The sequence below is a fragment of the Eublepharis macularius genome, chromosome 14 (assembly GCF_028583425.1).
Source record: "Eublepharis macularius isolate TG4126 chromosome 14, MPM_Emac_v1.0, whole genome shotgun sequence".
Taxonomy (NCBI): Eukaryota; Metazoa; Chordata; class Lepidosauria; order Squamata; family Eublepharidae; genus Eublepharis; species Eublepharis macularius.
Window position 1 is genome coordinate 56,779,430 of NC_072803.1, and position 12,733 is coordinate 56,792,162.

General features: G+C 45.1%; 1 protein-coding gene across 1 annotated transcript in view; it reads left to right on the plus strand.

Annotated features, from left to right (window-relative positions):
* Window positions 1–12,733, plus strand: part of AK1 (adenylate kinase 1) — a 77,047-nt gene that overhangs the window by 1,658 nt on the left and 62,656 nt on the right. Inside the window, exon 2 of the mRNA XM_054998374.1 lies at window positions 10,378–10,561. Coding sequence (XP_054854349.1) covers window positions 10,378–10,561 — 184 coding nt within the window. The remainder of the gene's footprint in view (window positions 1–10,377; window positions 10,562–12,733) is intronic.

Here is a 12,733-nt window from a genome sequence, read left to right on the forward strand (position 1 = left end):
TCTTAGGTGAGACTATCGGTGCTAGGTAGCATCCTCTCAACCACCTGTCTGAATGCATGTATGGGGATCATGGATATAACCATTCCATTCGAGTTCTAGCTAGAACAATTATAACTGTTTGTTGTGTTGACTAATAAATGTTTTAATCATAGTACGGTTAAGAATTCGGCACTGCTGTTCTTAACTCTGTTTTATTTATGTGGTGATTATCTGGGATCTCACAAATAGCTGTGTTCAGATATCACAACAAAGCTCTTATCCGTGACAGGTATGAATGTCTTGTATGGTCTCGTGTCCTTTTTCTTCTCACATGCAGAATGTAATTTAAGGCATCCTAGTGTGGGAGACCTTGTATGAAGCTCGTTTGTGGTGATATCTGAATGTGGGCACTGGGGCAAGCTGGAGTATGTTTCCTCCACAGAAACCGGGATTCTACACACCAAACCCAGTTTTAAAGTCCTAGCTTGTGGAGAGGGCACACATTGTGTCCTGCCCGAGCACCTGGATTCAGACATCGTGGCAAGCTGGAGTTTGATTCAAAGTTTTCAGAACCAGGAAGCTCTCAGAGCTAAACTACACGAGACAAATTACACGAGGATGCTCAAGTGAAGGGAGACACAATGTTAGCAGGGAGGCATGGTTTGCATTTCACCTCTCTCTACAGAGCCCGCAAAGATTACTCCTCGGAGGGTTTGTTAATAATTGACAGAGCTTTCAGGGAGGCAAAGAGAAAATGAACAAACCCTCTGCGGAGCGATCTTTGCCGGCTCTGTAGAGAGAGGTGAAATTCAAACTACGCCTCCCTGCTAACATTGCATCTCCCATCACTTGAGCATCCTTGTGTAATTTGTCTCGTGTAGTTTAGCTCTCAGTCTCACTCCATGTACAAGGAGAAGGGAGTGGGAAGTTTGAGGGAGCAGATATGTATGAGGAGAAACTGAGTTTGCATCTGTCACAGGCTGAGGTCTGACAGCTGAATATTTGAGAACAGCAAAACAGAGTGAGGTGGGAGGAAAGTTCTGACAGGTGTCAAATCTCCTACAATCGATTTACCCAGGACATTAGAGCTCTTGAGTTTGGTTCACACATGCCGGAAAATGAAGTGGGAATTACATGGTACAATGCTGAGGTGATAGAATGGACTGCGCCACTTTTTGGACTGGGGGTGAAGGATGTCATTTCACAACACTCCCCTGTGTTAAAAACTCCCTGCATATTGAAAGGCCGAATAGCAAGCCGAGAGAGAGGACAGAACATTCTCCTTGTTGTGCGAGGTTTCTATTTGCGTGAATTTTTTTAAAGCAGAGGAAAGCCCAAAGATATATTTCACCAACTTTGGTTGGAAATAATTTATTTTATTTTTATTCATCTTATTTATAGTCAGCCTTTCTCACTGGGACTCAAGGCAGATTACACAGTGTAAATCAATGCGACCAACAGCTGGGACATTCCATAAACAGTGCAATAGGCAACGCGCATGTGCAGAAATGGGAAAATCAGAATCTGATACAGAGCTGAAAACAATGCCGAAACAAGCATAACTAATGGAATGTGACAGATTAAACTACACGGAAACTACCCAGCAGGAACATACAACAACAGACAGTACATGGTAGTATAGTCTACAGTCCCTGTCCCTTTACCGCTTCAAGGCTCTGCCACCTAAGTAGCTCCTCATTCTTTGTCATGTTTGAACCATCCCTTAGATGGTAGCGGTCGGAGCTGGAAAAGCAGACATCAGAATGGAAGTGGCAGGCACTGGTTTAGAATGCTCCCTCTTATAAATTCCCCACAAGCAAGCAGATAGTATATCAAGGAAGAGGCTTTTTGGTCTTGTCAGCTGTCTGGTATACTAATTTTCTCCTTGTGGGGACTTTTCAAGCGAGGGAAAATTCAAAAATATGATTGCCCACCCGCAGTCTGAAGTAGTGCAGTCCATTCCAACACACCGCTTGAAGATTCTGCCATATCCAACTGTGGCATGTGTAGACTATTTCTTAGTACAGTACATGTGGATTCAGCCATGAATCAGAAGGTGTCACTGTATTTTGCAGACCAATATCTGGTGTCCATCACTCGAGATCAGTATGGAGGATTCTCCTCGTACCCAGACGCTTTAGACAGGATATCTGCTATCAGGGCTTTTTTTCTGGGAAAAGAGGTGGTGGAACTCAGAGCGGGACCACAAGTGACGCCTGACACAGGTTGGACACTTGCCAGCTTCCCTCAAGTTTTGATGGGAAATGTAGGCAGCTTGGCGGAATGTTGGACAAGTGACAGTTGAAAAGTCCATTGGACAGCAGTCAGAGAGTCAAGCTGAAAGACCAGGATGCCTACATTTCCCATCCAAACTTGAGGGAAGCTGACTAGTGTCCAACCTGTGTCAGGCGTCACTTGTGGTCCCGCTCTCAGTGGGTTGCCAGCACAGGGGGAAACTGTTGGTGGGAGGTGGTGCCCCTGGTACCACATGTGCACACACAAAGTGCACGAACGCTTCCAGGACCGCACAATTATGTCACTTTGGATGAGCTGGAACGGGGGGGGGGTAAAAGTTTAAATTGCCCCTCAATGAAAATGGTCACATGGCCGGTGGCCCCGCCCCCTGATCTCCAGACAGAGGGGAACTTAGATTTAAGCTCCCCTCTGTCTGGAGATCAGGGGGCAGAGCCACCGGCCATGTGACCATTTTCAAGAGGTGCCGGAACTCTGTTCCACTGCATTCCAGCTGAAAAAAAGCCCTGTCTGCTATCAATACCTTATTTGAATCATATACTCATAGGGTTGGAAGGGTCCTCTAGGGGCATCTAGTCCAACCCCCTGCACAATGCAGGAAATTCACAACTACCTCCCCTCCTCCCACCCCCAGTGACCCCTGCTCCATGCCCAGAAGATGGCAAAACACCGTCAGGATAACTAACTCTCTCTTGGCCAGATAGCTAACTCTCTAGTACATTTCTTCCAACACTGCATTTCAGCAGTGTTCTCTAATTATTCAAAGTGTGGTTTACACCATGGTAGCACCACAGTACAATAGCTGTTTCCATGGTAGAGCTGTGGATTCTGTTTTGACTGCCACACCTGTTTCCCCAAAGCAAATGAGTGATAAAGATGCATTTGTTGTTCTGGCTGAAGAAGGGAGCCTTCCTTGCCTCTTCTCAAATCCATTTGCTACTCCTATTTGATGGAAATATACTAAAATCTAGTTTTAGCTAGAAAGCATTTCCTCCTCTAGGTCATGGTGGGGCCAGAAGGTTTATTGCATTACCTGGAACTCCTGGGCTTGCTATTTTGGAGTATTTTAAAGAGCGTTACTTTCGAAAATATGACTGTTTCTGTTCAAACAGTTCTCCAAAAGTGACAGTGGTCCAACACCCATCCAAGATTCCCTCCTTCAAAGGATTTTTCATGATTACCCTTACATTTAAGTCATTCTGAGAAGTTTCCCCTTTAGCTACAACGACTCTTGAGTATTGCCTAACCTTTAAAAAAAGTTGAAAGGGTTGCTCAAGGAAATTATTTTAGATATGTGTTCATCGTGAGTGGATAAAAGGTGCGGAACTTAAAGATAGCCAGCATAGTGCAATGGTTAGAATATTGTACTAAGACTGCAGAGTCTTGAGTTCAAATATTCTCTGGGTGATAATCTTCAGCCAATATCCTCCCATTTACTTTCTCTGGAAACTGGACCTGGAAATACGGCAACCTCAGCTAAAGAGGGGGGATAGCTGGGGTAATGGGGTTACCCAAGAATGCTTATCTTTAGTCAAGAGTAGCATTCTTTTTGCTGCTGTCATCCAGGCAAGCAAGGAAACCTGGCCAGAGGGTGGGGCATATGTCCAAGTATTTCAACAGCTGCTCTTTGTTCTCCAGAAATTTCCAAAAGTCTTAATATCTTCCCAAAGTAATAAAAAAAATATTTTTAATTGAGCAAGTGTTTTGTAATTTGGGGTATGCAGAGTGTTCTTTAGTGAATCATTTAAAACGTTTGAATGCTCACCCACGAGAGATTTTAATATTCTACATGGGCCTCTGACACACACAGACTCAGAAATGGGGTTCACGAAGCTCTCGAGGCCCCCAAATATCTCCATATGCTGCAATATTCAAGGCTATTTTCCTCTCCACCTGCATGTTGTTGAAGGACTGAGTGCCTCTGTGCATGTACAGTCTGTTTGGGAGAGAAATAGGATTGTGAACTCCAGCCTGGAAAAAGCCTAGAGATTTGGGGGCAGTGCCTGTGGACAGAAGTATTTGGGGTGGGGTTTCACCTAGGTTCTCTGGTACAGCTTAAAATTTGCCCTCTGAAACTGCCATTTTCCTACAGGCAGGGCTTTTTTTCAGGGGGAACGCGGGGGGATGGAGTTCTGGAACCTCTTGAAAATGGTCACATGGCTGGTGGCCCCGCCCCCTGATCTCCAGACAGAGGGGAGTTGAGATGGCCCTCCACGCCGCTGATGTGACCATTTTCTCCGAGGGCAACCCACTGAATTCCGCCATCTCTTTTCCCAGAAAAAAAGCCCTGCCTACAGGGAACTGCTTTCTGTAGTCTGGGGATTAGCTGTAATTCCAGGAGAACTCCAAACCACATCTGGAAATTGGCAACCCTAGAGAGGATACATGGGGGAGGATGCACTTTCCAAACCGGTTGCGTCACAGCGCTTTTGCTTTTTCAAATGGAGCCCGGGTTTCCTGGCCTTGTCTTTGGAAAGTAAAGCGTGAAATAAAAAGCAGAAATTACCGGCACTCTAGCATTGTGGCATGTCGGACTGTTTCTCTTGGAAAGAGTCCAGTGGCAAGCCTTGAGGCCGTCGCACCCTGTACAGTTCTGAATTGCCAAATCAGTCTCTTTGGTCTACAACTTCCCTAGTAGTCTAAACACAAATGGGGTCCTGTGAGGTATTGCAAAGGCCGTGGGGGGATAAACAACTGGGAAGATCTCTCTGACCCTATTCTCTCCCTCCTGCATACAGAAAGTCCTCCGGAGTTTAAGCAGGCCGGTTTCTCCATCTCTACAATTTCCCTCCCTTCAACATTCCAAAGGCAGTGAGCAGGCTCAGTACTCATCTGGCTCTTTTTTCTTAGTTATCTGATTTTAAAATTACACAATATATTTTTCGGGTTTTTTTTTTTCATACCTGAGGAGTCTCTCGGATGCAGAATCCTCTGTCTTGACGGCTGGTTTCAGAGCAGAGCTCTTTGTAATTTTATTTTTTTATTTCTTTATTTTGTTGGATTTCTATTCCACCCTCCCCGCAAGCGGGCTCAGGGCGGATCACATCATTTAAAAACACATTAATATAATTACATACAAATTAAAAACATTATAAAAATCATTGAAAACATTATAAAATCTCAGTCGATTATAATACAAAAACAGGGTGGTGGACAGATCTGATAGGGAGAAATGTCTGGTGATTATGTCCTGAGATTGAAACTTCTCTGCACCCTAAACCTTCCTCTCCAGTATTTTATAAGCTGTCTACTATCCCTCATACGGGTTCTTTGTCAACTATTGGCTCAACAACCGATTTGTTGATTTATTTACTTCATTTATACCTTACCTTTCTCCCCAGATCAGCTTACATTGCTCTCCTTTCCTCCATTTTATTCTCACAACAGTCCTGTGAGGTAGGTTAGGCTGCCTGGCCCAAGGTCCCCCAGCTAGCTTTCATGACAGAGTGGGGATTCGAACTTGGGTCTTCCAGTTTCTAGTTATGACACTCTAGTCACTACACCACTCTGGCTCTTGCATGTGTGGTGCTATGCATGTGTAACTGTGCCGTCACAGATTATCTACCACAGACTAAACTTTGGCATCAGCCAATATCAGCGCTGGCACGATGCCTTTCAATGCAGACGGCTTACACATTTGGGCAAGAGCTCGCCACGGTGTGTCTCATGATCTTGTGATGCACATGTGTGAACCAGCCCTTTAATTTAATTTAATTTATTATATTTATATTCCGCCCTCCCCGCTTTCGCAGGCTCAGGGCGGATAACAAATTCAGACATGTTTAAAAACATTTAAAAACATTAAATAATACATTTAAAAACATTTAAAAACATTAAATATAACAATTCATGCTGCATAGTGGTTCATACATGCCTCTGTGTTTGCATAGGGGTGATGGTTTAACCCCCCCTTCACGGGGGGGGGCACTGCCCGGCGTTAGCCATATGCCTGGCGGAATAACTCTGTCTTACAGGCCCGGCGAAATGCAAGCAAATCTTGCCGGGCCCTTGTCTCGCAAGACAGAGCATTCCACCAGGTCGGGGCCAGGACTGAAAAGGCCCTGGCCCTGGTCGACGCCAGGCGGGCCTCCCTAGGGCCAGGGACACTTAAACACTTAAACACTTAAACACTTTAGATGACAGACAGTTCTCTGGCAGTAATGAACAGAGCGGAATTTGGTCTGAGAAACGTTTGGTTCAAATGCCTGTTCAGCCACACAAGGCTCCGAGCCAAACTAGATGATACGTGGGAGACTGGTGAACAATCTCTTTTTTTGAAGAAAAAAAATGGGAAAACAACCAGGGAGGCTGCTGGTCTCAGGAACGGGAAGAGGGTTTAGTGAGCCTTTTCCCCTCAGGCTGCTCAAAATTACCCTCCCCCAAACTGCTTTTTTCCCCACCAGTGGAAAAGATGTGTTGATAAATACTTTGTTTTCTGCAGCTGAGAAACGAAAGGGGAGGATTCAGTTTTGAGCAGCGAATGACAGAAGGGGAATGGATTAAGTAGACCCTTTCCCCTTCCCCTGAGAGCCAGTTTGATGTAGGGCCAAGCTACAAGTGACGAATGACACTTGAACGGCAAGTGAACAGACTCACGTGTATTCCTCCCTGTTCACTTGCCCTCCACTTGCCGCTACGTGATCGAGTGGAGGGCAAGTGGAACGCAAGTGAATAGGGAGGAATACACGTGAGTCTGTTCACTTGCCGTTCAAGTGTCATTCGCCACTTGTAGCTTGGCCCGTAGAGGTTAAGAGCACTGGACTCTAATCTGGAGAACCGGGTTTGATTCCCCACTCCTCCTCTTGAAGCCAGCTGGGTGGTCTTGGGTCAGTCACAGCTCTTTCAGAGCTCTCTCAGCCCTGCCCACCTCACAGGGTGATTGTTGTGGGGATAATAATAACATACTTTATAAACTGCTCTGAGTGGGCATTAAGTTGTCCTGAAGGGCGGTATATAAATCGAATGTTGTTGTTGATGTCGTTCTGCCTTCTTGTTCCTTGTTACAATTTCTGATTCTGCTATTTTGTGGAAGGGGGGAAGCAAATGAGAACTATTCCTCCCTCTCCCACATCTGGCTCTTATTGGGTGACCTTATGCCGGGGACAGAGTTGTTGTGAAGTTAAAATATCTTACCCTAAACTTCTGGCAGTGGAAGGGGCGGATACCACAGTTCCAGTGTGGTAGACAATCTCTGTGCTTGCAGCTTATGCTGTCGCTTCTTGTTTTACCTTCTGCAGAGAAGGCCAACCGCCAGCCTCCTCTTGAAACGAGTGGGAAAAGGTCAACAATTCTCTTCTTTGTGCCCCTTATTTTTCAAGGGGGGTGGGTGGGAGGTTTGCCTGGTCTTAGCCTTTTGAGGGATAGTATCTTCCAGGCCTTGGTTGACTTGGTGAAGCTTTGAAGAAGTGACCGTGTGCAGACGGTGAAAGTGTGGCGTGGCACAGGCTGTTGCTTGCCAACCGCCCCCTTTGATGATGCCCATGTTCTGCTGGGCTGCAGCAGCTGTGTGGCCCAGAAGCCATCTGGTCGGCCGAGGATAGAGGATTGTTGTGGGCCTCTTCCTCTCTGCTTTTCTTCTTAAGTGGGCTGTTCAAAGGAGACTCCTGCCCGTTTGCTTCTGCTCCGTGTTCAGCACCCAATTTGCAGAAAGAGGAGGGGGGACTATGCAGGAGCTGCCAGTATCTAGATAATTAGCATTAATGAGCAAAAACATCGCAGCCAAGTTTTGATTCCTACCGAAGCTGGTGAGGTTGGCAGACTTTCCTTGGGGCTGGCGAGTTGCCTGCAATTGACTGTTCTGCGATTGCTCAACCAGCGGTGCACAAACCTAACTTCGGGCTAAACGTTAGGAAGAACTTCCTGACACTTAGAGCAATCCCTCAGTGGAACAGGCTTCCTTGGGAGGTGGCGGGCTCTCCTTCTTTGGAGGTTTTTAAGCAGAGGCTAGATGGCCATCTGACAGCAATGCTGATTCTGTGAACCTGGGCAGATCATGAGAGGGAGGGCAGGAAGGGTTACATCAGTGCTGAGTTCTTGTGGCCTCTTCTTACATGCCCCAGGTAATGCCAATTGCCACGTTGAGGTCAGGAAGCAATTTTCCCCAGGCCAGTTCAGCTAGGGATCCTGACAGTGTTTTGTCATCTTCTGGGCATGGAGAAAGGGTCACTAGGTGTGTTTGGAGGAAGGGGAGGTAGTTGTGAATTTCCTGCATTGTGCAGAGGGTTGGACTAGATGACCTTAGAGGTCCCTTCCAGCCCTGTAATTCTATGATTCTATGAAGCTGCCTATATACCAAGTCAGACCCTGGATGGCAGTGGCGCTCCAGGTTCATGGGCTCAGAAAGGCCTCTCCCAACAGCTGGTTACTTGAGATCCTTTAACTGGATGGACTGGAGGTCTTTCTGTATCCGAAGCACATGTAGCCACAGGTCCTCTCTCCAGTCTGCTGCTTTGTCCTGGGATGCTGGAAAGAGACAAGATGGAAGGGTTTGAATTACTGTATCTGCATGCAGTTCAAAGTGCTAGCTCATCTCCTTGAAGCTGCTGTATGCCGGTTCCGACCTGTGATCCATCCGGCAAAGTGTTTTCTGCTCCAACTGGCAGCAGCTCTCCAAAAACTTGGCCAGAGAAAGAGAAAACAAGATTCCCAGGAGCACCTTGAAGACTATCAAAATGTTTTCCAGCATAAGCTTTCATGCATCGGAACTCCATCAGAGAAAAGGCAAAGAAATATCTTTTCTAACACTTGATAGACCCTTGATGCTCTTGGGGAAAAAAGGCTTTTATTGCTTATATGTTAATTACATGGTCTGCAAAGGAAATATTTCTGTATAGAAACTCCCAAGAAGAGAAGGGGTAGATAGGGAAGAAGAAACAGTGAAAGAAGCTAACTGCATATGTACTTGGGTTTATACAGTTAAAGCAAGATAATGTGCTTAGACATAATGGCTTGGATTCTGGACACTGGAAGCAGAGATGCACTAGAGGAAGGCAACTTTGGTGTAGTGGTTAAGAGCACGGGACTCTAATCTGGAGAACTGGGTTTGATTCCCCACTCCACTTGAAGCCAGCTGGGTGACCTTGGGTCAGTCACAAATTCTAGGAGCTCTCTCAGCCCCACCCACCTCACAGGGTGTTTTGTTGTGGGGATAACAACGTACTTTGTAAACCACTCTGGGTGAGCTTTAAGTTGTCCTGAAGGGTGTCTATAAAGCGAATGTTATTATTATTATTAACTTCTTAACCTCTGCCTCTCACTATTGCTTTCTATCCCCCTGAAATTGTGCTCCTATAAGTCAGTGGACCCCCAGAAACAATGTGAGGTGTCCAAGTAGGGATCTGCAATGGAAAGGGAGAATCGGCAGAAATTTCCCTCCCCTCCTGTGTCACCAGGAATGCCATTCTGTGTTGGACCTGCTGTTAAGGGCCAATGTGGCATACTGGCTAGACTGTCAGACCAGAATCCAGGAGACCCAGGTTTGAATCCTCACTCTGCCATGGAAGCTGGATGGGGGACATGAGCCAGTCACAGTCCCTCATCTTAACCTACCTCATAGAATTGTGGTGAGGATAAAATGGAGAATGATGTTGTAAGCTGCTTTTGGTCCCCATTGAGTAGAAGATGGAATATAAACAATGTGAGTAAATGAATTATGCCAACAGAACACCAACATAGGATCCAAGCCAAAGACTATTGTTAGTACAATTACTATGAAACATGCATCCAAACTAGTAAATATATCCAAAGTCGAATGTGAAAAAAGATTTTAATAAACTTTAAAAATAAAGATGATGATTATAGAAATTTATCTTAACATACCGTTCAACCGGGGATTGAACCTGCGACGTTTTTGTGTAGAGCATAGATCCTATACTTCCTCTTTGCAAGTGCTAAACAGCTTAGGTCTATGAGATTTGGAGATTGTTTTCTTTCCTACCAGTCTACCCCTCCCTTCGGTTATGTGTTAGAAGATCCTTTTCCAGGTTCAAAGCTAGTGGACACCCCGTCCTTTGGAATTAATCAGAATGGGGATTAAAAACACCAGGGAAAGGAGCTGGTGGATCAGCCTTGAAAGTGGATAATCCATTTCCCTTGTTGTCTAAAATGTGATTATTTTGCCTGTCTGTTCTGTTGCTATCTCTACAGAGCATGCTAACGGGCCTCATGTATTACCGTCCTGAAGACCCAATCAGTTATCTGGAATGCTGCTTACAGAAAGTCCGGGAGCTGGGAGGTCCGGAGATGGTGCAGTGGGACACATTCATTGTTCAGGAGCCACAAGCCATGAATCCCATCAATAGCGGGCAGTGCAAACCTAGCTTTCACAAAGGTGGATATATATATTGCCACTTCGTTGTTCTAGTAGTTCATTTTGTTTCTGCTTTGGTCGAAATTAGTCTTTGCTTTATTGTACAATTGTCCATGTTATCTTGTGGGAAATAACAGACACCATTGGAAACACTAGTGTGTTCCTAATTAGAAAAGATTCAGGGCAAAATTTAGATAAATGCAAACAACAAAACACTTCTTTTATTCTAGGTTAGTTTTGGGGTCTGTATCCTCCTGTGTCCTTTCCACTAAAACTTCATCTGGCTACTGCCTAAAAAAAAGTTTATACTTTGCTGAATACACAGAGAAAGCCAGCGTGGTCTAGCAGTTAGAGTGTCGGATTAGGATCTGGGAGACCCAGGTTCAAATCCCTGTTTTGCCATGGAAGCTTGCTGGGTGACCTTGGGACAGTCACACGCTGTCAGTCTATGGATGACAGGCTATGGCAACCAGACCGCTGTACCATTACAGCAAGAACTCCAGGTTCTTGGTTAAAAGGTTTTATTCAGGAATCAAAGCATTTCCATAGTAAGGTCCATAGGATTACTCATCAGCAAGGTAAACGACTTAGAGCCAAGCTACAAGTGACGCCTTACACAGGTTGGACGCTTGTCAGCTTCCCTCAAGTTTTGATGGGAAATGTAGGCGTCCTGGTTTTACAGCTTGGCTCTCCGTTACAGCTGCAAGACCAGGATGCCTACATTTCCCATCAAAACTTGAGGGAAGCTGACACATGTCCAACCTGTGTCAGGCGTCACTTGTAGCTTGGCTCTAAGCAGGCAAACTGTAATTTGATAGGAATGAAAGCTGGGATGAATCTCCTCTTCTTATGCACAAACACTCCTTCCCTTCTCCCAACAGAAAACATAGTTTTGAGCTCGAAAAAGATCTGAGAACTTCTTACATAGTTTACACATTAGTCTAGACCTTACGGAAGGCACAAGATTAAGATGCAACATGAAACAGTTACAAGGTCGAAGCACTGGGAGCTTCCCAGATAAGACACCTGCACTCAGAAGCCTGTGAAAGCAATACAATTATGGCATTTGATATATGATAAGGCACAGCATTAGCATTGGTTATTGTGAACATTGAGCAATGGTTCACAGATAGAATAAAACAATGGCATGGATGTAAGGGGTACAGACATGACACACGCTCTCAGCCTAACCTACAACGCAGGGTTGTTGTGGGGATAAAATGGAGGATAGGAGAATGATATTAGCCACCTTGGGTCCCTTTGGAGAGAAAGGTAGGGTATAAATAAAGTAAGTTAAAAAAATAAAATAAATAAAGTAAGTTAATAAATAAAATACTGAACAAAAGCTAAACAGTCTTCACTGAATGCCACACATCCAAGCTGTGAGAAATTTCAGTTTCTTTGGACTGAGAGAGCAGTGAAGATTTAGAATTCGTCATTATATTTGCTTTAGTTACTGTTATGTAAGCAGATCGTGAAAGCAATCCATCAGATTTGCTGACTCTGCAGAGTAACCTGTGCAGGTTTCAGGTAGAAACTTCTTTTCCCATTCTGGAAAATCCTGCTGCAAGCTGTTCATTTCTCATTTATATCTGTGCACAACTGGTGGTAAATTCGCCCTTTCAAGAACAACATCTACAACCCCTGGGATCCATTAAATGCATTTGACTCTTCCTTTGGGGGGGACTTTTAGCAATACCCAAATGAATGAGCAAAAATAATCAAGGCCTCCCAAATTCACCAGGATTGGACTAGAAAGAGGCTCCCTTGGTCCCCCCATCATATTTTTTGTTATAATCAGTTAATTAAAAGCTTTAGAGACCAGTCCTAAGCAAGTCTACTCAGAAGTAAATCCCATTTCTTCAATGGGGCTTGCTCTCAAGAAAAAGTGCTTATAGGATTGTAGCCCTAGACCCTACTTTTCAGCCAAATGGTCCTAAACAGTCCCAATTATTTTAAAATGATATAATAGTAAAACAACAACAAAAGTTTAAAACTAAAATAGTAAGATAATCACATTACGCTTCAGCCATCTATCTTAACCAAGTAGGGGCAAAGTATGTGCCGGGGCGGGGGGGACAGTCCTGGGAAAAAGGCCTTGCCCCCAGCCCACCATGGTCTCCCCCCCACCCCAAGGAGGTAGGTAGCGCCTGTCCAGCCCGCCCCAAGTAAGAGCTGCCTGCTGAATCAGGT